Raw genomic sequence first — 26,483 nt, 5'->3', positions numbered from 1 at the left:
GGCTGGCTCGCAGATACGTCGCGGGCAAGAAGGTGCTACTTAAGGAAATTTTTAGACTGCCCGAGGGGACACAGCTACACTCTTTCCCAGGAGGGAGAACGGCTTTGAACCCCATGGCTGCTCATTGCCAAGGATCCCTGTTTAGGCAATGTCTTTTTCTTTGAACTTTTTTTTTTTTTTTTTTTTTTTTTTTGCTCGTTTATTGTCATGGGAGCAGAGGACAATTCAGCCCACAGGCCATCCACAGGAATGTGGATCCACCATGCCCTCCCACCATGCAGAGCATCTCTACCATCTCTGCTGCTGTGGAGGAACATGCAGATGGTTGAAGGCCATGAGCCAGTGGCTCTTTGCAGAGGGCATGATGCAGGTGTTTCATGCTTACATATCGTTTCGCAGAATCATGGCTGGACCAGTCCTATGCTCTCCAGGGGAAGGTGGAAGTGAGGTGGGAAGGGGCCATCCCTAAAGAGGAAATAATACCCAGCATTTCTGCAGATTTTCCCATAGATTTCTTCTTATTTACCTCTTTAAAAAAAAAAAAAAAAAGAAAAAGAAAAAAAAGAAAGAGAAAGAAAGAAAGAAAAAAAGGGGGCACCCAAACATGAGTTACTACTGCCCAGAAACCAGCAGCCATGACAGCACAACCATAAACTGTAGACCTCCATTTCAGGGACTGCAGGAACCAGCTGGCACCAGGAGAGATGGTTGCTCTTCCAGAGGTCTCCAGCCTCACCTCCTCTCCACCCAACCCTTCCTATTAAGGCAATAAACCATCTCCAGAAAAACCCATTGTCCACCAGGAAACACGGGTAATGCTTCTGTCTTCATGAATGTCCACCTTCAGCTCACATCCCCTCCAGAATGGATTGTCCCATGCTGAGAGAGGGACTTGCATGGACAGAAGAAAACGTGTGAGAGGGGAGTGTCACTACTCACAACAGTGATGTTCAGCCACCTCCTAGTCCATCCCAAGCAGGAAGGAGGAAAAATCCTGGCCAAATTATTCCAAAACCCAAAGCTGCTTCTTTCCCCAACCCACTGTGTTGAACAGCAGATCCCTTATCTACAACCATGGCTTTTTATTTATCTTATTTTTCCCTTTGGCTACCTTGTTCCTGGAGGGAAGTCGCCCTTCCCCACACTCTCCTTCTTTTTCCAAAGGAAAAGGCCCTTGACAGGCATCCAGCAGGTTCAAATGTTTCCATCCTCCATCCCATGATGATGATGCCAGGAGGCCCTCCAGGCTATGGGGGACCCCATGACAGCACTGCCAGCAGCAGGGACACACCAGCCTTAAACACAACCCCCGAAACTCAGTGCTGTTGGGGAGGAGCGAGCGTCTGATCCAACCACACGTGCTTGGCCCCAACACACCCAGCTGAGAAGAGCCAACGAGGAAAAGAAGATCTGGGGGGGATTCATCCTCCTCGCTGGACTTTCTGGGCTTTTGCCCCAGGTTTTGGTGCCTGTCAGCCAGCTGAAGCTATTCTGTGGCACATCCACTTGCTGTGAGGAATCAGCCTTTCCTGGGGCATCTCTTCTTCCTCCAGGCTCTACAATGTTGTCATGAGGCATCCCCTGGGCTGGAGAGAGCACCCTGGGCAGAAGAGAAGAGCCACGGCTGGACCTGGTAACACCTTCCTCATCCATATCATGACCTCAGCCCAGGGCTCCCCCGTGCAGAGCACCACAGGAACAGCCCCAAAGGCCTCCAGCATCGATATCCAAACCCAAAACATTTTGTCCTTTGAGAGCCCTCAGTGGCTTCCATCATGCTGACAGCCCCAATAGAGAAAACACCTAAATCCTCGCTCCTGGAGAGCAAGCTGGGCTACTGAGTGGGCTGGAGGCATCTCCTGGGTCTCCAAGTGCAGCAAATATCTCAGAAGACCATTTCACCCACCCCTCATCCTGTCCAAGCTGCCTCCTCCAAAGCAGGGTAGGGTTACATGCAGCTTCTTTGCTGTAACCTGCAATTTGAAGCATCTCCATTTCCGCCTCTCCCCGCCCCTGACTGCAGCTTTTCTGGAGAACGCTGCTCCCTGTATGCCCAAACTGCAGCTGGTGGGAGCCTGAAAAGCCACTTGAAGAAACTCCCATGTCCCATTGCCCCCGAGGGCAGCACCAGGAGGAACCTTGCCTCCATGTGTGGAAACCTCGCTAGATGCCAATGTCTTACCTCCATCCTGGGGCTGGGAGGGACAGTGGGATGGGCACAAATCTACAGGGAAAAGCAAGAAAGGAGTTAAAAAAAAAACAGCAAAAAGCAGAGCAAAGCTGCAATCCCCAGAAGGAAACCACTCAGCCTCCGAGCGCCGCATCTTCCACCTTCCCATGAGAGCAGCCCACGGCCATGAAGGCTACAGCTTGGGGACATCCCCTTCTGCACCTGCACAGAGACTTGCAAAATTACCTTAAAAGAAACAAAGTAAGTATTTATTTCCATAAAGAAAAAAAGAAAAGATTTTAAAGAAAGAAGTTACATACTCAGCATGTTTATACACTATGCTTAAAGACTATCGTGTTGGAGAGCCTCGTCTGAAGACTGAAGGTGTCTGCGCCAGATTTGCTGCTAGTTCAAGGACGTTCCTGTCCCTCCCGTGGTGCCAAGAGTTGGCCACGGCTCCCATCTCTCCTCTGGGCTGCAGAGAAGATGAGGATGAGGTAGTGGAAATGCGGGGTGGGGGGAAAGATGTTGAGGACTCTTGGAGACGCATTTGTTGTTAGTCAGCGAGGCCGGAGCAGCTGTTTGTGTCGTCAGTGGAAGCTTCTGCTCGTGATCGCGGTGGCGTGGAGCCATAGATGTGTGACTCGTCCGTGTGTGACACCTTCTCTCGTTGTCCTCCCCTCTCCCCCACGAGGGTATGTAGACCCTGGTGGGACAGTGTCACGCAAATTTGGTTCTTACGGTGTGTCCCTGCGCCCGCTCCAAGACTGGACCGAGCTGTCTGCCTCCCAGACGTTGGCCTTTCGCTCCAAAACAAAGCCAAACCTCCATCTTAGATAAAAGCAAATTTAAGCTGTATTTTGCCCCAAAAATCCAGCACAATGGAATAAGACCGTGAGTGGTTTCCAAGCATTGAAGAAAAATGTTCTTTCTTCCCCGTTTTGCTCAGTATGAATCATGTGCCTGGCTGCCTAGCGAGGCTGCAGTGGGCTGCTGCAACGCTCAGAGCTGGTGTTGCAGGGCGGATCCCTGGTGGTACAGACTGAGGCTGGGACCAATTCGCCTGCTGGCCCAAAAGCACACTGGCACCAGTCCCAAGGGCAGGAAAGCTCACTAAATGAGCAGAAAATGGTTTCCCCCATACACACACCTGGCTTATTTTTCTGCTGATTCAGAAAGCCAGCCTGGTCCATGCACCTCCATACCAGACTCTGGTCCAAGCAAGCCCATCCTTCAACAGACAAAGTCAACTTTTCCTCCAGCACCTGGGAAAAGGCCCTGCTCCAGTAGCACGAGTGCAGCACCACCACCAGCCGAGGCTGGTCCCTTCCTCCTGCTCGGCCAGGGTTGAAGGTGTCAGTTCAGAAAAAGGAGCCCGGGCAGCACACACAGCTCTGACACAGTGATACAGGCTCAGCAACATGCAAGTGATGCCAGCAGCAATAAGGGCCCTGTATCTCCCCAGTTATCCTCCCCGGTGCCTCTTAATTGGCCCCGTTGTTAGTGGCAACGAGCTCATTAAGGGTGCTGTGTTTCTTCAGCTGAAATGTCATGTTGATCACTTCCCTGCCAGCTCCCAAGGAGAGCAGAGGCCGAGATGAGCTGCCGGGCAGTGTCCTTCCATCCAGAGTCCCAGGATGGCCCCGTCCCACTGGCATGGTCGTAAGGGGATTGGAGTGGCCCGTAGAAACCTCCCTTCTGCCCAGATCCGGGTGTTCATCCGGTGCTGCCCTGTATCCATAGGATTCACTGCTCAGTCTGAGAGTTTCAGCCCAATTTTCTCTGGAAATGAGAGCAACACGCTCACACTCTGTGTACGGTCTCCTTCCCCAAGAACTTATAAACCTGCGGGGTGATTTTAGCCAAATTCAATGGTGAGGGAAGAGGCACAGAGATATCAAGTCCTCCAGAAGCAACGTGAAATGGAGCATCTGAAGAGGGTGCTCATAGCAAAGGGTCTGCTGCAGCTAAGCTCAACCCCATACTGGACACCAGAGAAGCCACACCAGGGATTATCCATGACAATCCACGCCGCGATGCCACATGCCCAGCCCAAAGGCAAGCATTTGCCAAGAGATGGTTTCGCTCATGCTGTCGTGACGTCTGGCAGCACCCACTGCCGAAGCCACAAGGAGCCAGTGGAGACACTGGTTCCTACTGGGATGCTGCTTCTTGTGAGGTTTTGGGGACCAGTTTCTGATGGATGTGTTTTTCTCATGAGGTTGCCCAAAGCTTTTCATGGCCAATTTTAGCAGGATTTCCTTATTTCTTCAGCGTCGGTTGCCAGTCAAGGATTTCAAGAGGAACAACACCAGCAGAGGCAGGTTGGCGGCACGAGGCCAAATTCAGCCCGAAGCTTCGTTTCACCATCTGCTTTTCTCAAGACTTTGTTCTTAATCCATCACTCGCAAGCCCTGAGGACCCAGGGGCATTTCTTGGGCTCGGGCTGACGTCCTGCACGTCGGGCAGGGGCAGGCATTGGAGAGGGGCTGAAGCGCAGCTGGTTTTCACATCTTTTGACCATTTTTCCCTAGCATGGCCTGGAGCTGAGAGCCGTGGCAGCCTCCCTCCGGGGAGCATCACACAGAGCGGATTAGGGATAGAATATTTCAAAGACAGAAAGAGAGACCCTGGACTCGGCCAGTCCAAAGTGTTTTCAAACCAGGCAGATAGCAAAAAAAAAAAAAAAAAAAAAAGAAAAGAAAAGAAAGAAAAAAAAGACAAAAAGAACACCTCTTGTCTTGTGTCACAGTCCCAGCTGCCACCCAAGGCACGTGCAAGGCCACATCTCACTCACCTTCCTCAGCTCCTCCAAAAGGCTCCTAATCAGGTTAAAACAAACAAACAGAAGCTTGTTATTTTGGGCTAAAAACCCGCAGGTTCAGGCTGAGCGAAACCACCTGGGAATTCGTGCCGAGTAACGCTAACGAGGGGGTCGGACAGAAACAAGCCCCTTTGCTGTCCCTTCCCACCGCCAGGAGAAGACCTCCAGGATCCGCCCCCCCCTTCATACAGGGATATTCCCGATGCCTCGTGGAGCTTTCCCTATCAGCAAGGGGAGAGCAGGGGGAGGAAAAATGCTCCGAAGCGGTAAAACGAGGAGTTTTTCTGGCCCAGCCTAGGGCGCGATGGTCTGGGAGGGTGGTGGGATCGCTTCCAGCGAGCGCGAGGGAGCCCACGGCCACCGGCCCACACTTGCTTAGAGATAATCAGAGGACACGCTCCCCGCAAAGAGATAGAGAAATAAATATATATATATATATATATATACATATATATATACTCACCCCGAAATTGCAATCATTTCCCTAAAGCACTTCTTCTTCGTGGCGTTTCCTCCAGCTGCGCCCCGGCAAATGACCCCCGAGGCACTCGCGCGGCGGCCCCGGCTGGCAGAAAGTTTGCCTTCTAAGTTATTTTTTTAACTCTATATAAATCTAGGTCTATTTTAGTCTTTTGCAGCGACGTGCCAGTGTCTGGAGAACCAAACCTCCCTCTTCCCTCGTCCCCATCGGTCGCTCCCGAGGGCCCGGGAGGCGCGCGGGGCCCCGGGTTGCGGCCGGCGGCGGGGACCAGCCGGGGCCCCCCCGGGAAGGCACCGGGTCCCCACGGGAGCCCCTCGTTTTAGCACTTTGGTTGGTACTATCACCTGTAGACGCACTTTGATGTTGTTGCTTTGAACCTTTGCCGAGTGTAAACAACGTGTATTTAAGAATTAAAAAAAAAAAAAAAAACATGCAAAGAGCTATTTTGCAATTTGGCGTCAAATAAAAGACGCAGCTCCGGCCCGTGGGATGTGCTAAATCCTGGCCAGCGGGACGGAGCGACACGTCCAGCTGCAGGGTCGACCCCGCGGGGTCGGTCGCTCCCCAGGACGCGGGATCGCTGGGGCCGAGCGCAGCGGGTGGACGCGGCCGCCTCCTGCTCCGCGGTCGCTCCCGCGCGAGGGGCTCCGGGTCCTTCGCTCCGTCTCGTCCAGCCGGGTTTCACGGACGCAGGCCCAGGCCCCGGGACGCTTCCCGTTCAGGCCTTGCCCGGGTTTCCCTCCCCTCCGGTGCGAGTCCCAGCCCAGCTCTGCACGAGCATTGGGCAGCTCCAAGCTGGAAGACGCTGCAGGAAAGCCCCAAAGTAGGCTGGTGAGGGGTAAAAAAAATAATAAAAAATAATAATACGGGTTTCAAACCCAAAGTGGGCTGAGAGACATGCAATTTGTCAGGGGCAGGAGCCCGAAGAGCCGGCCGTGTCGCCGGGAGCTACATTAAGAAGGCAGCAGCTGGATGTAGGTCAGCAGCCGCGGCGGCGGCATCGTCTCCAGGAGCAACTAGGGCTGGAGCCAAGGCCAAGGCCAAGGCGAGCTGCCGGGGCGGCAACCTGCAACCCTCGGGTTAGCACAGACATCTTGTTTCTCACCTTTCCGGCTGCTGGAAACATCCACGACGCTGGGGGAGGAGGAACCGCTCGCTTGCCCAGAGCCTTTCAAAGCGTCGCGGACCAGGCAGCGGGACTCAGCGAGGAAGCGGGAGCAGCGGGCTGCGAACTCCCTCCCTAGCGCATCCTGCTGTCAGCCCCTTTGCACACCTCGGGACGCGCCACCAGCTCTAGCTGTGGTGGCCACCGAGGCCGAGGTGCCCGAGTCCATCGGACGAGATGCGTAGCCGCACGACGGAAGCACTGGGACGCCGTTACGCCTGCAGCAGAGGGCTCTTACTGCCTTTAGGCGGCCGTAGCTCGTAAGGCAGAGCAGAAGCAACACGTCTTGCAGCGTAACAGGCCACCAACTTGCGGAATTAAGTGAGATCTCGAAGGGCTGAGAGCAGGTATCTGTTTTTTCTGCCCTCCTCCAGTAACGCTGTCCCATAGCTTACCAGTCTCACCTCCAGAGCGGCTGCCCAGTCCTAGAGCCACTCTGTCTCCCTATATTCCCTAAAAAAAGTTTTCCAACAGAGAAGCCTCCAGCCACAAGTGCAAGGATCTGTTATTGAGACACCACCAGCCCCACATATCCCCTCCTTGTTATCCGAGACGGGGTCCAAGAGACCAGACAGCTCCGAACAACTCCAACAGCTCCCCTCAACTTCCATTAAACAGAAGCCCAGAGTCGAACAGCCTGCTAAGCAAAAGTGGGGGGAAAAAAAGCCACTGAGCAACCACGAACAGCTCCAAGATATTAACAAGCACAGAAGTGATCTGTCCTGGAAGCACAGGACACCTCGGGTTGCTACGAGGCAGTCCCACTTCCCAGGGCAGTGCCTGATTTTCAAGGAGCAGAGACCATTTTAAGAAGTTCTCCAACCGTGACTCTGTTGCACCTGCGGAAGGGAAGCCAGCAGTAGAGAATACAAAAGAGCGACTTCGCCACTGAAACATTTTATTGTGTTTGAGCCTGGGTTCAAAACGCCCAGAAAAAAAAGAAAATTATAAATACAACCAAGCCCCACAGGCGCTCCCTGCACTATCTGCCAGCGTTGAAGACTGCTCTGTTCAGCGCAGCTTCCAAGCAGAAGGACAAGAGACGAGCCTCAGGGGATCAGTGCTGTGTAGAAAACGTTGGGACAGGGCATCTCACAGGAGGTTCCTGCTACCAATGCCAAGACTTGATTCTAATTAAACAAGGCCAGTGGTTGCCTGTAAGCCCTCAAACGACCATACGGTAAACAGCCTCTTAATTAAGCCAGAGATCAATTCTTTTCCAATTTCCACGTTGGAGGAGAGCACCAGACCCTGTCCCAACACTGACTCAGAACCGGGGTCTCAGTGGTTGTGGGGTCTGCCTCGCCCCCGGCCCCGTCCGCCGGGCGGAGCGTCCACCGTGGAACGGGGATTCTTGATGGTTTCATCTACGGACACGATGAGGCAGGCGGCCTCGGAGGCCGCTGTCAGCGCGTTGATGCGCACGATGGCCGGCTCCCACACGCAGGCCTCGAAGTTATCGGCGATGTCCTCGTTGTTCACGTCCACGCCATACCACATACCTCCCTGGCAGAAGAGAGGAGGGAAGATGTTCTAGTTATAGGGCAGAGGCATTATGGCCACGCAAACACGCTGGGAGAGGCAGATGGGAAGAATATGTGAGGGGAATGAGAAGCAGCTTTAGCTGTCTGCAAACAGCACCTTCCAAGCCTTGCAAACTCGGGGGTTCGCTCCATTTTACAAAGAAGCTGAAGAAGGCTTGAGGATTGACTTCGACCTCCCTGTGGTCTCCTCACCGCATCCACAGCTGCGCGGTCTCATGACCCAAGATACAACACTCATTTCAGAGCATCCCCCGTAAGAGCTTTAAGCCCAACACTGCTTACACTATCGTCTGCAAGGTGAAACGTGGCAGGCGTCACCCCACGACGCTGCAGCCACTTCTGACAGAAGAGACCCTAGCAGGAAAGCAGGGTGTAACCTCTAACTGCCTTAATGAGGACTTCGTGTGCATACACGCACAGACTTCACAACACCTGACATGATCACAAGCAATGAGGAGCCTCAGTTTGCAGCTCATTTGAAAGACACATGGCTCAGCTGACTTTCATACTCTAATTACTTTAATGTTTAATATAGAAGCCTCCCTCCTGACAAATGATGCATTTTTAAGAGGCAAATCAAAAAAAAAAAAAAAAAAAAAAAAAAAAAGTCATCCAACAGCTGTGATCAAAGGGAAAGCAATCATATCTCTTTTTAGAAACCTGCAGCAAGCCTGAACTGATCTGAAAACCAAACACAGCATTTAATCAAAGAAAACACAAGGCTAACACGGGTTACAGCTGAATTAAACACCGAATTAGTAAGGCTCTACAACTAGAAGCTATCAGCTCACCACAACAGCCCTCTGTCCAAAGGCCGGGACCCACCTGCGCGTGCTTGGCTCGGAGCTTGTTCAGTATGTTGGTGGCATCAAAGCCAGCGTTATCACATAGCTGGCGGGGAATGATCTCAAGGGCTTTAGCGTAAGCACCTATCAGCAGCTGCTGTTTGCCGGGAATGGTCCTGGAATAGTCCCGGAGGTATTTGGAAAGCTCCATCTCTATCGCACCACCACCAGCAACAACCGAGTCATTCTGAAAGACAAAGGGAAAACAGGCCATTAGGACTCCCCCTACAGCCGTGCCGCTGGTATCGGCGAAGCAGGAAAGCAGAGACGTGTCCTTTCTCATGAGTTCTTACACATTTTGGGTGACGCAGACGTGCGAGGCCCAGGAGAGTCTGCAGCAGGGGCCGCTGACCCTCACTAGGCCTGCCTGCCAGCTTTGCTGGGAATTTCAGAAGCAGGTCAAGAACCTCGAGTAGCCTCTTAGCTCTTTTGGACTGTGTGCAAGACAGAAAGCAGTCGTCTGGGAATGCTGTATCAGGGAAGGGATGGCCAGCCACAGCCTCTCAAGTGCTGCATAGATTTCCCTCACTTACACAAAGCATCCAAAATGAAGATACTTGCAACACCCCTTAGCAGCCAAGTTCTGTTACCAGCTATTTTCTGCTCCTTATTTGCTTCAGCAGAGAGATCAGGATGTTCTTACTAAAAACAAAATAGTTCTTAAATTAAAAAAAAAAATCCCCGCCCCCTCTGGGCACTCAGCCACAAAGCGCCTTTTACCATAAAATGCCACATTAACACATTATTGTGCCTAACCCAGAAACGCTCGCAGTTACACAGCATCCAACACACAGGATCAGTAACTCCACAAGCATAACACACAGTTACACTCGGCCCTTGGAGAATGCAACCTTGTTATCCAAAACTACTGAACAGCTACTTCGCGCACCCAAAAGATACCGTCGCTCTTTAAAATGAGGGCGTTCACGGTACACACCACCACCCAGCAAGGGCACATAAGTTATGACTGTGCTAAAGACGACAACATCAGGCATGTCTGGAGAGCAGCTGGCTTTAAAGAGACAATGCTACTTTGGCCAAGGAAGAGCACATGAATTTATCAGTTGGACACTGCCCTTCTGGGCACTCCACACACTGAGAAGCCAGGGTATCTCCAAGAGAGACATCAGATACTGATGTGCAATAATGTTGCTGCAATGACTTACATCTGTGTCACGTCCAACCAAGAACCCCAACAGCAGGCCAACACAGCTGGGCAATTAACTCTTGTGGTCCTTACCTTGATTGCTCTCCTGACTATCATGATGGCATCATGCAGGGACCGTTCAGTCTCTTCCATGAACTGCTCTGCACCCCCTCGCAGGATTATCGTGCAAGTCTTTGCCTTTGGGCAGCCTGTGAAGAAGTTGTACCTGCCAACGGCACAACAGAAGAGGGGTCAAGGTGACTGGGAGGCTGTGCTGCTTCTGAACATGCTTTGCAGTATGGAAATAGAGAGATTCTTTGCAAACCAGATGCATGAATGCAGCTGTTTCATCCTGTACAGCAACTCTATCAGATCTTAAGTCAAGAATGTGCTCAGCCAGGTAATGTACAAGTGAAATACAAGTTGATCCAGGAAAAATTAGGGATTTTTCTGCTTATAAGGCTTTACACTAAACCAGTGCTCTCATTTTCACTTAGCAGGAATACAGCAGATGTTAGGAGATGGCTCCAAAGAGGATTTCTCTTTCAGCAACATGGAGGAACCCCATTATACAGTACCCAGCTTCATTTGCACCGATAATAAAGTTTCACTGCAGGATATTAGACAAATGCCAGGAACACCTTTTGGGGTTGACTAGATCATGAATGAAATGTATTCTACGAGGCACTGGGGAATAAATAAATTAAAGCACACAGGAGAAATAAGATTCAAATGAAAGTTTGCTTCTGCTTACAAACATGGAGGGCACAAGAGCAATGCTGCAGTCTTGTGCAAGCCATCACCTTGAAACGCTCAAACCTGCTAGCACTTAGATCCTGACTTTCTAGCAGGTGACCTTTCAAACTAACATTAGAGCGCTTACAAAGGACTGAAGGTTCACAGCTACAGTGTATTTACCTATCTCCTCCAATCTGAGCCTCCTCAAACACTTCACATCGGCCTAGCACATCATCCGACAGGGCATTGACACTAGTCTGGATGGAACCGCCACAGGCCTGCACAGAAAGATAAAACAGAGCTTTACCGACACTCGCAAACCAGACAGATCTGCCTAGCAGGCTCCCAATCCGCAGAGACGGTCCAGCCTTTTAGCTGATGCAAAAATCACACTGCAGGCCATGTTCAGGGGAGGAGAAGAAAAGAAGGAAAAACAAACAAAAAAACAAACAGGAAAAAAAACACACTTGTACCTTCCTCCCATCTCAGGTATCTGGGCAGGCTAGCAACATCAGAAACAATCCTCAAGAGCAAAGTAAGATTATGCCTCTAAGTGCTGAGTCATAGCTCTACAGAATCCAGTGGCTACACAAAGAAAGCTTACGAAAAAAAAAATCACCCGAGAGAATAGGTAAGAACTAGGGAAAATAAGCCCAAATGTACAGTCCTCTAAATATATTATAACATTGTAGAGCCATAAAAGCAGCACAGATGCAATTAGATTTTGATTCCTCATTTCACCAAGGAGCGGCTCTGTCAGTACACAGGAACTTAATAACTGCATTGCCAAAAGAAGACCCCCCCCAAAAAAAAAAAACACATATGTAACTTTTAAACTTTCATATTTTATGAATTTTTTACATAAAGAACTGTGTTCAGTCACCAACTGTTGTCCTGTTTTGGGAATGATCTGATCAGCCTGGTACCATTCAAGATGAATCTAAAACTCTTTATTCAAAAAAACAAAGCGGCTCACCATCATAGTTCTCTTGAGATCTTCTTCCGGAACACGACCAGCACAAAACATGTCTCTGTCTGCAAAGTACTGAGTAGCCACATCACCAATAGGAAGTTTGGACAGGACAACTTTGGCTCCTGACTTGTGGATTTTGTCTAGTTTGTCATATAAGATGTTCCATTCGGCATCCACAATGGCCTGGTAATCCTAGCAAGGCCAAGAGAGAAACGTACTCACGTTACAAAGGATTGCAGACGCCACACCACAGTGCCTGCAAAGGCAGAGCTCTTCTAAAACAAAGGCAGCGGTGACGCTGTGCCATGCAGCGCTGGCAGACAACTGCTTCCAATACTCATAGCCAATTTTAGGTCACTCTCTTTCATAACAAAGAACCAAGTCTGTTAAAATGCTTCCAGCAGCTACATCGAGTAGATAAAGGGGCTAGATGAACTGACAGAAAGGCAGTGACAGCTCAGAAGAGAGGTAATAAGAGAAGAGAAATGATTATGCCAATGTCCGAGAAGAGCTTACAGAAACCGTGCCTAGATGCTACAGTGGAGGAACAGCATCTATCACAAAGAAAAAATAAAAATATCGAGCAATCTCACGCTTTTCCAATAAGCCATGCACACAAGCCAGCTGAATTCTAGCTGTCAGTGAAACAGCCACAGCTGCCTGCAAAAGCTTTCAGTAGCATACAGCAAAGCTACACAATTAGTTACAACAGAAGAAAAGTCCATCACGTTCACCAGGGCAGAGCGAAGAACTTCACAGAAACAACTACTGAGGTCACAGCAAGACCCGAGACCCCAAAGCAAAGCACCTGGGAATCTTTAGGCACCACAGTTACTGTGGGAGCCAAACACAGGCAGCATCATGACACTGGGAATTTCAGATTCTCTTCCCTAATACTACTTAAGAAAGAGGGCAGTAGAGTGACCACGATTTCAGAAAGGTATTTTAACAAGATGAAAGGAGAACTAGTGTCTGAATGGCTATCTTGTTTGCTTAAATAAGCACAGGATTAACATTTCATCAGCATTTAAAGCACTACTTAGTAGGATTTCCCTGGGAGGTCACTTACTGGGCGTAATGAAGTCACCATTTGACTATCATCATTGCTCACAATTTATCCTGGCACGATGACAGTGCAGAACCATGCCCTAAACCTGCTGCACCTGCACTGTAATGCAAAGTGTTACTGGCTAGCCTGAGGGAAGAATGTATAACCCAGCAGGCAGTTTCAGGAGGGAAGGATGTGCAAATGAGCAGACAACTGACTCCCTGGTGACATTTATTCCCCTGGCTCTCAAGCAGTCATCACATCTTGTGGGCACAGGAAACTGGAATGGGCACAGCATCAGGACACCACTGAAGACTGACAACCAAGATGGGGCAAGGAGGATTCCAATCAAGGGAAAGTATCACCCTAGAAGTACCTAACCAGCTCTCCAACCCACCATAAGAGAGACCCAGAGCAAAAGGAGTTAGACAGGAATCCTGCTGCCCTCCAGAACAGCAGGACACACTTCCTTCCACTGCAGGTCTTAGAGGCTGTCAGCAAGCAGCACAGTAGACAAGCTGCTGTTTATAGCTCCAAGCTCCTTTTGGTTCTCACCTCCACTGTGTTTACTCTGACTTCAGCGTTGTCCTTCTCAGCTTTGAGCTCCAGCTCCACATTCAGCAGGGCGATCTTGGGAGACTGGTACTTCTTGGGTTGCATTTCAAACCCAGCATATGAGAACGTCTTCTTGAAGGCGACTCCAGCCACCAGCTGAGAATCCTTCAAAATAGGGATTTGCATTAAGCTCAGTCACCTCAGGTTTCTTCAACAGGGTTAATAACTCCCACAGGAGACTCCCTGGTTCAGAGTCCTCATTTACAAAGCACTGTGCTATTTACTCACCAAGAGCTGTCTTTTTTGATTAACCCACTTTAGAAGAAAATAAGCAGCAAACATCCTTTCCTCTGTTCACAATACCAGCCTCTCATTTCCTTTCTACCCCTCAGAACACTGCAGTGAAAGATGCTATACACAATCTCAAGATCAAGGCATGAAACCATCTGTTCTCTCTGTCTTTCCCATTTCTGCCTTTGAAGATGGATATTTCTCATCCACAGCCTTTTTTTTTTTTGCCCTGGTTTGTTTTACAGACTTCATCACCATCCCTGGGAAGTCTCCTGCAGCAGACCTGCCGTGCTCAACACTGCCCCCTAACGTGAACTTACTGATTTTGTGGCTGGGAGAGAAATTGCATCCATATTTCTGATCTCACAAGCTCTGCCAGGCCAGCTAAGCCTAGAGAAGTAGCTGTAGTTTGACCCCCATCAGCTAGGAAAAGCACAGACTTTCTCTAGCTGATAGCGTGAGATGACCCTGCATCTATAAGCCAGCCCTAAGCAGCAGTATGCTAGATTTACCCCATCCGGATAATGCTCTCCAAGTCCTTACAGACAAGCTCTCTGTAACTGCTAAAGGCTGAACACAAGGACAAAACCAGGAGGACAACAGCTTTCATCTAGGATGGGAGACACCTCCCTCCACAAGGGGACAGTTCCTGCAAGCCTCAAAGTACCAACAGGCCCAGACTCTACAGGAGAAAGAAAGAAAGAAAGAAAAACAAACAAACAAAACAAAAAAAAAACACACAACGCACACACACATGCTGAAACATTCCAACATTTCTAGTTCACTAAATCACTTGTCTGGACAAGATAATGGCATAATTACAATGCCTCAACGAAAATGCTTGTCTGAAGTGTTTACAGATAGCAACAGCCACAGAATAATAATTCTGTGAGGTACTATGGCAGCCTTGCTTTTTTAGCAGAAACATGCCCAGCAATCAGCCAAACCTACAAACCTAAACAGGATACAGGCAAGAGAGAGAATGGACACACCAGCTCTATCACAGCCCCAAAGCAACTTCCTACCAAACACCTGCATGCAGTCCTCCGTATGACAGGTATTCTGGTATTACAGCAATAAACCACTTAGTCCATCCATCCTGCCCACCACCTTAACTCCTTCGTAATACGTCCTTTGCAGTTTTCCCAGCCCTGTGCTCATGAGTAAGACCATACAGTTCTGCTTCCAGAAGTAACAAAGAGTCCCTACCAACTAACATCAGAACTATTTCACTATTTGCACAGATAAAAATGGAAGTTGCATCAGTAACAACATCCAATCCAGAGGGCAGAAATATATAATGTGTGTGGCTCAAAAAAAAAAAATAAATAAAAAAAAATCCTTCATCTACAGAAAAATAAAATCCAGCCCTATCTACTTTTCCTCTTTTCAACAGCTTTCTTTTCCCTTGGTAATTTTCTAACAAACATTATCATGTTGGGCTGCACTTCTGCTAGTGTCAACCCACAAAGGAGCTATAATGGATTCTCCTATCCCTTCAAGACAGGCTCTGGCGAAACTTACTTCCAGAGCACCTCCTTGCACCTTCTTTATTCCAATCATTTTGAGTTGTAACAAGTCATCTAACATCATGACAGCATCTACAACCATCTTGGAAAAAAACTCCTTGCTCTGGGATATCAGCTTGGAGCTCAAGGCTGTGGCCGCACACTTCTCCAGCAGGCTTCTCTGCTCACTGTGAAAAGGGAGAGGAGGAAAAAAGAAAGAAAGAAAGAAAGAAAGGTCTTGCTCACATGACAATTCTTTTTACAAGCTCATAAAACGTTGTGTACAATATGATTGACTCTCTGATGCAAGGATCAGTCTTTGTCAGTGGGAAAAGCAAGGCACGCAGAAGTCAAACCCAGACTGTCAGAGCAAACTTTCCCATTTTAGAGACTGAACATCAGACTAGCACTGATGAGGTCGGTTGGCTTTTAGACATCACAGACCGACCAACACAGCAAGGCTCAGCATCCACATCTTCATTCAAAGGCAGTAAGAAGTTTGGAATGCCTCTAAAGGTGACATATTCTCTAAAATGGGAACTCATGTCATGACAAAGCAGGTGAGAATCAGAACCAGGACAGCTGGCAGTGGGACCTGGATCCCACTCCTACGCTCTACCACCAGAGTCACTATCCTGGTTACTGTTACCATGAGAACTACTGTATTCTGCTTTGTAAGACAGTACAAAAAATAAATCATTATGGCTCATTTGGGACTGCCATGTAGTTCAACTTGAAGTTTCACTAGAGATATTAGTAGGGTCAGACAAAGAAGACAAGAGCTTAAAATGTAGGGAGAAACACTCTGGTATTTTCATCTCATTTCAACAGATGAATTCATTATTGCTATTAGCTATCTAACTTCATGTACTCAACTGAGCTACAAAGTGATCCGACTTCCTGATCTGATTTCCAGAACACTGCCAAGCACTTAACACTGCCACTGATTTCAGCAGAAACTGCAAGCTTCCACCATCACTGGGAAAAAAAGAAATCAGGCCACTTATTTTGGTACCTCATTTCCTCCATGTGCACTGGCAAACACTGGCCTACATATTTCACTGTAGTGGCAGCCAAAGAAAGAACACAGCATCTTCCCAGGAGGGGCAACAAATTCCAGAAGTCAAAGAAAAACCCTGATACAGGGCCACAGCTGCTCTCCCGACCTAGAGTCCTCAACCTGAGCCGTATCAGAGGTTGGAAACACTTTCACAGCAAAGAAATGAAGCCCGTCTACCCACACAGCCACAGACCCAGACAGGAGCTTACTCTTTATCTTCCTTCTTCACTGTAACAGCAATGTCTTTGATCTTGTTTACAGCCTGTCAAAACACAAGCCAACAGCTGGATTAATGACTCAAAGTTTTAAATCGATCAGATCCCAACTTTTCATTTTGTATTTTACCTTATCTTTTACTCACAACTTGAAGCATTTAAGTTATTCCACTGCTTCCAGTACAGCAATTGTTAAAACAAAATCAACAGAACACCTACCACACACACATGCACTTTAGCAAACACACAAGACTCAAAAAGGCTCAAATCAGCTCTTCTGCTTTCTGCAGAGATCTGGGGGACCAGATCTACGGACATACAAGATAACCAAAAGCAGCAGCTGGTACAGTCCAAACACATTTACATGCAACCACTGCTCTTATTAAAGCAAAAATCCCATGGGCTCCAACTGTTGTAATGTTTTCTCATTCACACAGCACTACATTAAGAGTATTCTTCTCTTTCATACCATAAAAAAAAAAAAAATTAACAACCTCAGATTGGATTCTGAAGTGTTGCCTTTGCATATTTAAGAGTCTTCTCACTCAGGTCTCTCACGTGCAGTAAGGCATTATAACCAAGACTAAGAAAAAGGCTATTAAGGGAGATAACCTCCAGAAGAGGTTCCAGCTTAATGGGACTGATGTGCTTTAGCAGACATAAGGTTTACCAAGGAGTAACAAAGATCAGCAGAAAGGGAAATTAATTTTTCCACCTATCCATTCTTCCTTGGAGAAGAAAAAAAAAAAAAAAAAAAAAAAAAAAACATACCACAATGTTCAGGAGGTATGCTGGTAATAACAGCTTGCTAACACCAAAGTAGTCAAGTGATGTTTGCAGCAGTACGCCAGGAGACTGTTACTGCCACCCTTTCCCTCCCACCCTACCTCAGAAACAATTTTTTCCTGGAAGTAACATTGTATTCTCCTCTGCTGGTACAGAACTGCTCTCCTCAGACGTTCTCATTGCACCCAATACACCTCTCAACTCTGAAGGATCAGGAGAGCCCTCTCTCCTCTACGAGCCGCGTTTCCTTACCAGCTGCGTTGCAGTCCGGAAGGCACGGATGATGATTTGAGGATGAAGGCCTTCCTCCACGTAGGGCTTCACCTGTTTCAGGAACTCAGCAGCAAGCAGAGTTACGGATGTGGTACCATCACCAACCTGCACAGACATGAAACACTCTGCGCCACTTGTACACCGCAAAAGTGCTGTGATAACAGCTTCAAAAACACACAAGGGCTTCCATAGGAAATCAAATTTGATGACTTTCTCTGCTCACATACTTGCAGCTGCATTCTTTAGTGGTTAAGAAATGATGGGGTTCATACTACGTCCCTTTCATCCGTCACCTACATTCAAGAAATGTGAACTTTACAGGTTCGAAACTTCCTAACTCCCTTATCAAATCTATTTGAAACAGCTTAAAAGATCTGAAAATTAATGAGGTGAAAGCACTTTTTAAAAAATAAAATAAAACTAAAAAAACAGGCTAAACACAGGCACTCCACAAGGTCTCCCCCCACCACTGGCATAAAGGGCACACCACCATCAACAAGAGCAAGGCTGCTGCTGCACTCTACACCTCTGAGTACAGCTAGATTACCCTCCTACCTCTGCATCCTGGGATTTGGCAATGTCCACTAATGTTTTTGCAGCTGGATGGACAACATCAAGGAGCTTCAGGATAGTGGCACCATCATTAGATATAGTGGCTTTGCCTGCAATTTAGAAAAGAAAGTCAAGCTCAACAGTTCTTGAATAAAGCCCTAACCCACTGGAAAAGGGCAACCCCAGAACGCAAGGAAGCTTTCCAGGCTTCAGTGAGATTTTAAGTAACACAACAGTAATTTCGGACCAGTCAGCCTAACTGTACTTCTCTGTTTTGCCTTGCAGGTCAACTGCAGCGCCAAGCTTTTAATAGGCTAGAACATTTCCCTGATCGAGCCCTGATCCAGCAACTCCACGTGAGTTTTGTCATGCTTCAACCACCACGGGCTCTCATCCCAAACTGCCACTTAGAAGTCTTATTTTCTTCAGCCAAAATAGCGTTTTTTCCCTGTGTGATTTAGAAAACAATAACTGCAATATTTTAAACACATTCCTACATTTAGAAAGATACAAAACTGCTAAGCAGATGAAAAGGAAAGTAAAGGGCCATCTCCATGGAGAGGAGCCCAGAACAGCTGTTTCACAGAAGGGCTCTAAGAAGGATCTTTCATTGCATTAGCAGTGTCTTTTTACTCCACTTTTGGAGCAGATCAAGTGAAGTCTAAGTGCATATTCATATTCGTAACACTGGCTTTACATTCACCTCCTTTTATTTCTCAATAGCCTCCCTATACAGATTAGAATATTGGGGGGGGGGGTTAATCTAACACTTGACAGAAAAATGCTAGAAATCAACAGGATTGAAGTAAGCTAAAAAAAAAAATCAGTGATCCTTATTAAAATAAATAATTACTTTTACCAGTAAGACCTGCAATACAAGGAAAATTCTAACACAACAGTAACAAAATGCCAGAAATTAGTTTGGTGACTTAATACAATCCTTTTCAGAGTGGGCTGGCAATCATCCCCAGGTTATACAAAAACATCAACTCACTAACTTCCACTGACCTCACACTCAGTCTACCAAGAGCTGAGTAACTCCACACATGTTATAAGCCTCATCTTAAAACAAACCTAGAAAGAGACAGATGGTCAAGGATGCCCGAGGACCAGGTTCAAAACACCCTTTCTCCTTTCTGGCGCAGACTTTCAAATATGCTAACCCTAGATCTATCTAACATCACACAGAAGAATCCAGCTACCTTTACCCAGTCTTGTAGGTAACTGACAGGCATTTCCTCAAGTAGCTCTGTCCATTTTTCTTCATTACTGTGGCTGGAGTCTAGGTTTTAAACCGAACATTGACACAGAAGCTGAACTTCTGTATTATGAGAGTTGAGACTAGCATGGGGCAAGGAAGTTGAAGTCTGTGTAAATGCAAATGCTAGTTGAATCAGTATGAAGATATAAAGCAAGTTACATTACAGAACTCCCATTAACAGGAGGAGGTCCAAGTCAGCTTGTCTGCATTGTGCACACTTTAGCCTCTAGCTGTAAAAAACACATGCTGGCAGTGTGCTTTACACTTAGATATTATTTCTAAGTCATGTTTCAACATAGCCATGAAAGTCCATCATCCAGCACTTACCTCTGTCGTCCACAATGAGCTTGTCCATGCCCCTGGGTCCAAGGGTAGTACGCACAGCCTCTGCGATAACCTGGCAGGCATTGATGTTACTGACGAGCTGGGGAATTCCCTGCGAGGTGTCCGTGCCCTCCTTCAGCAGGATAACTGGTGTTGGCTGAAGAGAGAAACCACAGCAGAGCTATAAATTCAATCTCAACAGTCTGCAGAGAGCCCAGCACTAACGCTGCACACGGTCCAGCAAGTTACCATTATGCAGAAAGGCATTTTTCCCTTATGCAAGAAACTAGCTACATAACAGATCCCTCACTTCCAAGACCAAAAACTACAGTCTCCTTAAAAGCCTTATGGCAAAAACAAAACAAAACAAAAAAACCCAAAAAGTCCCAACCTCTAAACATCTTGCTTTACTGAGCCTACTAACTTAACTAGAGCTTCAAAGCAAGACTGTCTACTGGAAGACCTGAGACAGAAGGCCACAGGCTGGCACTGTTGCACAAATTTCTCATTTGAACACTCTAAAAGTTTATTTCCAATTCTGAATCATTCCATGTTTAAGTTTTATCTTGGCTAAACTCCTGCACCTTCACAGAGGAAATTTATTAGAGCATTTCTCAATGACAGGTTGAAGGTTCACCTTTGCATAGAAAGTGTTACGCACATAATCAAACTGCTTTCTGTCACCCACTGCTCCAAGGCAAAGCTTCACTTGCTGCTATAACATAATTGGAATTTATCCAACTGCTTCTGTTTTATATGCCCTGGGACTGTCTTGTAACTGTCCACAAAACAACTGCGCTTCTTTCACTATCATATAGCTCAGGGAGTGTCTAACTGCTGTGCTGCACTGCATCTCTACGCTATAAAAGGCAGTATGTATAATAATTAGAGGCAGCAGGGAACTGCACAAGTGCTAAACCCAGATCAGCTACTTCAGTCTCTGTCTCCTACTCAAGTCTCCTAAGAAGTTCAGCAGGACAGGCACAAGAGCCCTTTCTCTATTAGCTCTAAGATCACAGTCCAAGCTACCCCAAGGATGCCCACTCACAGAGGAAACAGGGCAGATGAACTCAAGTGATTACACCTGCGCGACAGTAAACTGTGTTGGATACAGCTTAGCAACACAGGCAGAGCCCAGAAGATTGAGTACCACAGCGAACAGCTTTTCGCTGTGCTGCAAGAGTGCATCAACCCCTTTCAGATTTCTGGAGAACAGACCAAACGCACCTTAAAGCTCAAAACCCAAACGAAGGCAAAGTTTTTAGGCACGTAGCTTGTAACAACCGCCCGCAGACAAAGAGCAAAGCCGCACGACGACTGCTGCGCTGAGGCGCGACAAGGGTTTGAGGGGCGAGCGGAAGACGGGTGCGAGCGGCGCCGCCAGAGCTATCTAAGTCTGGAAAGATCTCGAGAAAGCATCGCGTCTTCCCACCCCGGTCACAGCAGCGGCCTGCACGCAGCAGACAGGACTGAGCCCAAGGGAGAGCCAGGCGCGGCAGCACCGCGGTGGGGGGGGGGGGGCAGTGGGGCCGGGGGGGGTCCCAATGCGCCCCGCAGCTGGGAGACGGAGCCGAGACCCCGCGCTGGGGCTCCGGGGCACCACGTCCCGCCCGCTCGGGTTAACCACCCGCGGTGCGAGCCGCCGGCGCGGGTCCCCAGAGCAGGGACGCCACCCCCCCCCCCTCAGGCGCAGCGGGACTACACCTCCCGGCACGCCCCGCGCGCCCGCTCCCTTCCAGCCGCTGCGCCCACCGCGCAAGGCCTCACGGGAGCTGTAGTCCCACTACGGGCACCCGACTTGTCCCCTCACGGCCGCCCGCCGCCGCGAGCCCCGGCGACAGCGCCGCCTCCGCTACAACCCCCACCAGCAACGGCCCCCGGCGGCGGCCCAGGAGGCCGCTCCCGGGCGGAGGGGCGAGGATGGCGGCGGATGAGGCGGCCGCCACTCACCATCATCTTGGCGGCTCCCCCGGCGCAGTCGGTTCCCTCTCCCGCAATGCACCGCGCCCGCCCAGAAGCTTCCCGATCGGCGGGAGGGGAAGAGAGCGTTGCTAGGTAACCGCTTCCGGCCGCGCTCTATGGTTGGGCCGGAGGCAGAGCCTCCCCGGCGAACTCCCTTCATTCGCGAGAAACCATAGAGAGGCAGTGACGTGCAGCGGCCTGCAGCGGTCTGGGCTCACTATTTGGCAGGGAGGCGAGCGGGCACACAATCTGGCAGGCGTAAGGCCGCTCTATGGAGCTTTATTCGGCAGGGCAGAAAGAACCGAACGGGCTCACAATGTGGCGGGGCGCCCGGCTCGGGGCGGGGGAGCCGCCGAGCCTTGGGGCGGGGTGGGGATTGACGGCGGCGGCGGCCAATGGGCGCGCGGGCCCCGGGGGGCGCCGCCAATGGGCGCAGCGCGGGGGCGGGGGCTGAGGAGCGGGGGCGGGGGCGCGGGGCGGTGCGGGGCGCAGCCATGCTCCGCCGCTCGCTCTGGCTCTGCCTCTGCCTCTGCTCCTGCCCGGCCCGCGGTGAGTCCAGCCCGGGGGTCTTTCCCCTCCGTGCATCCCGGCCCGGGTGCATTTCCCTTCCCAGCACCCCGATCCGGGTGCTTTTCCCCTCCGTGCATCCCGGCCCGGGTGCATTTCCCCCGGGAAGAGCCCAATCTGGGTGCATTTCCCCTTGACGCACCCCGATCCGGGTGCATTTCCCCTCCGTCCATCCCGGCCCGGGTGCATTTCCCCCGGGAAGAGCCCAATCTGGGTGCATTTCCCCCTGACGCACCCCGATCCGGGTGCATTTCCCCTCCGTCCATCCCGGCCCGGGTGCATTTCCCCCGGGAAGAGCCCAATCTGGGTGCATTTCCCCCTGACGCACCCCGATCCGGGTGCATTTCCCCTCCGTCCATCCCGGCCCGGGTGCATTTCCCCCGGGAAGAGCCCAATCTGGGTGCATTTCCCCCTGACGCACCTCGATCCGGGTGCATTTCCCCTCCATGCATCCTGATCTGGATGCATTTGCTCACCATGCATCCCTGCCTGTGTGCATTTCCCCTCCCAGCACCTCGATCCGGGTGCATTTCCCCTGCTGACAGCTCAATGCGAGTGCATTTCCCCTTGAGACATCCTGATCTGGATGCATTTCCTTTCTGTGCATCCCGGCCTGGCTGCATTTCCCTTCCCAGTACCTCCTGTGGCATGCATTTCCCCTCCATGCCACCCGGGTTTAGGTGCATTATCCCTCCGTGCATCCCAGTCTGGGTGCATTTCTCCTCCCAGCACCTTGGTCCAGGTGCATTTCCCCCCTGTCTGGGTGCACTACACCTCTATCCCCTCCACAATCTCTGTGCATATTCCCCTTTCACCTCCATGCACCCCAATCCAGGTGCATTTATCCTTGGGGCACCCCAATCTGGGTGCATCTGCCCTTTGGGCGCTTGGGTGCAGGTGCATTTCACCCCCTCCGGCACCACAACCAAATGCACTTCACCCCAGTCCCCTGGGAGATCTGGGTGCATTTCTCCTTTTTGCACCCCAGCCTGGCTGTGTTTCCCCTCATCTCTGCTCTGCACCCCCCGCCCAGGTTCATTTCGCCTTCTGGCACCCCAATCCGGGTGTATTTTCCCTTGGGGCACCCCAATCCGGGTGCTTTTCCTTGCACACCGAGGAGACGCTGGCCCGGAGGGGACCGCACTGGGGCAGAGCTGCTCTGCCCCCCAGCAATGCCCCAGTGCCCCTTGCAGGTGCTCGCGCAGCCCCGAGGGGCTGCTGGCCCTAACGCCCTCGCTGCCTGCCCTCCGCCTTTGCATCCTGCCCAAATGTCTCGTTTCTTGTGCACCAGCTGCCCAAACAGTGCAGGAGGTCGCGAGCCGTCGGCTGAGCTACCTGCCTGGGCGGCGGCGCTTTGCATTTTTATTATATAAAATTTCCTTTCCTTCTAGAGGGAAACCAAGGCAGGGAGCTGTCTGACTTGCCCGCGGTTTACAGCAGGGTGAAACCCCACGCGAGACAGGCCGAGGGTGCTGGGTGTCGGGAGCAACCGGTGGTTTAAGACAGGAAAAGGCCCCGTTTTGCCAACGTTTTCACAAGGGTGCGGACGGAGAGGTCTCGCATCACGCTCGACCCACAGTGGTGGGCGTTGAGCCGGGTGCCCAGCCGAAATCGTGCCGGGAACTCCCCGAGCAATTCTGGGTTCCCCGCGGCACTCGGGGCTTTCTGCGGGGCAGCGCTGGTTGTGCAACGGCTGCAGCCCCGGAGCGAAGGGTCCCTGCCCGGCGCTGCAGCCCCGAGCCTGGAAGCTGCGGCGAAACCGATAAATAGGGTTAAAAAGGAGAGCGCGCTCGGCGTGAAATCTCACGGGAAGCATTTTCCATTGCTCTTTTCTTTGCCTCTCATCTCTTTCCATGCACCCGCAGGTTTACGCATCCATGAATACTTGTATTTCCAAGTGCTGAGTCCCGGAGACATCCGCTACATCTTCACTGCCACTCTGGCCAAGGATTTTGGGGGAGTGTTTGTAAGTATAAGGACCAGATTTGTCTTGGAGCCCCCCGTATCGCTGCATTTCTCCCCTGTGGGGCCTGGTGATTCGAAGCCCCTTGCAGAAGCAGAGCTAAGGGCTAGCGCTCGAGAGCCTCCACCGCCCTTCCCTGCCTTGCACGACTCACTGGATGGTGTCGTGCCTCGGTTTCCCCTCCCCGCGGTGACAGCGGGACCTGGGCGAGCTACCGAGGGAGGTCCACGGGGCCCCTGGGGTGGCTCTGCGGGGTCCCACGGCACATCCGGCGCTGCTTGCCGTGACGGGAAGCAGCGCCGGCGCTGTGCCGCCGGCCCCCTCGCTCACCACTGCCCATCTCTTCCTCGGAGAACACAAGGTACGACCAGATCCACCTGGTCCCGGCCGATCCGCCCGAAGCCTGCGGGGAGCTGAATAATGGGGTCTTCATCCAAGACCAGATCGCCTTGGTGGAGCGGGGGTAGGTTTGGCGCCGCGGGAGCTCTTTGGGTGGGGAGCACCCAGGCAGGAGAGCAGGAAGCACCTCCAGCTGCTTCTCCTGGTTGCAAAACTATCCCGGGAGAGGACTTACGTTGTGTCTCTTAGAAAACAGCCTACACCAAGCTAGGAAAAGCCTTATTTGGGGGGAGAAAGTGGCCCACCAGCAGAGTTTAGGCAGTCCTGTTGCTAAAATATGATGTCAGGGATTGGGAGGGCTTGGGGAACGCATGGTGCCAGGGAGGCAGTCCACGTCTTGGGCATCTCCAGGTGAGCTCTTGGCGCTTGCCGTCTCAGAGGTGCCCGGCTCCCGCATCCATAGACAGGTCGCTCTGTGCCCCAGGGGTTGCTCGTTCCTGTCGAAGACGCGCGTGATCCAGGAGCATGGAGGACGGGCGGTGATTATCGCCGATAACGCCTACGATAACGACAGCTTCTACATCGAAATGATCCAGGACAGCACCAGGCGCACGGCGGACATCCCCGCGCTCTTCCTGCTGGGCCGGGACGGGTAGGTACCGGGGCCGAGGGACACGTCCTCGCTGCGGAGGCGGGCAGAGACGTGGGCTCACCGCGCGTTGGCCGGCCGGACGCGAACGCGCCGGAGCGTTCAGGTGGCTGCGCTAGCTCCGCACGGGTCGATGCTCTCGGAGGAGGCTGGAGGCATCTGGCTGCCGCTCTAGCATAACACGCTGAGGCTGGTTTCAGAGATCCCGTCTGGGCGGCGGCGTGCTGCCTGCGAGCAGGAGGTCTCCGTGTCGCCCCGTGTGCCAGACACCGCGCAGTCTTACGTGTGGCTGCTTTCTCTGCGTACATCAGTCTTTCTGGGAGTCAGCCTTGCCATTGGGGATCTGGTTCTGGTCACCCAATGTTCTGATCTTCCCAAACGTGGAGCATCTCGTGGAAGGGCCAAGGGACAGCCTTCTGCCCACAAACCAGAGGTCCCAGTGAGCCACATGTCCTATCTGCACTTTTTGAGCTAGATTTTCAGTGGATTCAGGCATTCTTAAGCCACAGAGTTTCTCCTCAAGCTTGTTGGCAGTTTGCACTAACTGCAGTCAGGCTCTGCTTGGGAGACTCGCACGCGCTCATCACTTCTCTGTCCTTCCAGGTACATGATCCGACGCTCCCTGGAACAGCACGGGCTCCCATGGGCCATCATCTCCATCCCCGTCAACGTCACCAGCATCCCAACGTACGAAATGATGCAGCCCCCCTGGACCTTCTGGTAACAGCGGGAGGCCACGGAGCATCGCGGACTTCTTGGTGGATCTCAGGAGCTTGCCCCAGGGACCGGTTTTGAGGAAAGGGCCCCACACGCTCCCAAAACCCCACCGCCCAGCCTTGCTGGATTCAGCAACGGGAAGATCCTCGCGCTGCCGCTGGCGTCCGGCCGAATGGCAAACATCAGCGCTGGCAGTGGGAGCTGGACTGTGGCATCGAACCACCTTTGTAGTGACTTTCCGGGAGGGAGGTGATGGCTCAGAGCAGAGAGTGAGGCCAGGACTTCCCCAAGAAACATTTTACGATGCACGTGATGACAGCAGTAGCGTGTGCTGCCGATTTAGTCACGCAGTCTCAGGGGGAGGGGAGGGAGAGCTAGTTATGGGGTCAGTCTGTACTAGCAGGGCTCGCCCAACATCTGTGTATTTTTGTCTGAGCTAATGAAGTCTAAGCAGGTTTTAGAGAGAACTTCTCTTTCTTCAGTGGTTGGGGAACGAAGGGACAAATCTCATCCCCTAACATCTTTC

General features: G+C 50.9%; 2 protein-coding genes across 2 annotated transcripts; one reads left to right on the top strand and one right to left on the bottom strand.

The window, feature by feature from the left end:
• Positions 1-7,521: 7,521 nt before the first annotated feature.
• Positions 7,522-21,789, bottom strand: CCT7 (chaperonin containing TCP1 subunit 7). The gene is made up of 12 exons (XM_062574931.1): positions 21,711-21,789; positions 19,764-19,917; positions 18,179-18,285; positions 17,603-17,728; positions 16,559-16,611; positions 15,306-15,477; positions 13,491-13,655; positions 11,891-12,079; positions 11,095-11,192; positions 10,270-10,402; positions 9,010-9,216; positions 7,522-8,146 (listed from the first exon to the last, which is right to left on the bottom strand). Exons 1-12 carry the CDS (start codon positions 21,714-21,716, stop codon positions 7,922-7,924), a joined length of 1,635 nt encoding a protein of 544 aa, XP_062430915.1. The 5' UTR covers positions 21,717-21,789; the 3' UTR covers positions 7,522-7,921.
• A 406-nt stretch (positions 21,790-22,195) lies between these two features.
• On the top strand, positions 22,196-26,424 carry PRADC1 (protease associated domain containing 1). Its single transcript, XM_062574932.1, has 5 exons — positions 22,196-22,271; positions 24,155-24,255; positions 24,606-24,715; positions 25,076-25,243; positions 25,844-26,424. The coding sequence occupies exons 1-5, from the start codon at positions 22,217-22,219 to the stop codon at positions 25,962-25,964; spliced, it is 555 nt and encodes a 184-aa protein (XP_062430916.1). The 5' UTR covers positions 22,196-22,216; the 3' UTR covers positions 25,965-26,424.
• The last annotated feature ends 59 nt before the right edge of the window (positions 26,425-26,483 follow it).

The sequence above is a fragment of the Rhea pennata genome, chromosome 4, assembly GCF_028389875.1.
Source record: "Rhea pennata isolate bPtePen1 chromosome 4, bPtePen1.pri, whole genome shotgun sequence".
In the NCBI taxonomy this organism is placed as follows: domain Eukaryota; kingdom Metazoa; phylum Chordata; class Aves; order Rheiformes; family Rheidae; genus Rhea; species Rhea pennata.
The sequence above is the reverse complement of the archived record's forward strand: the minus strand, read 5'-3'. Positions and strand labels throughout refer to the sequence as shown.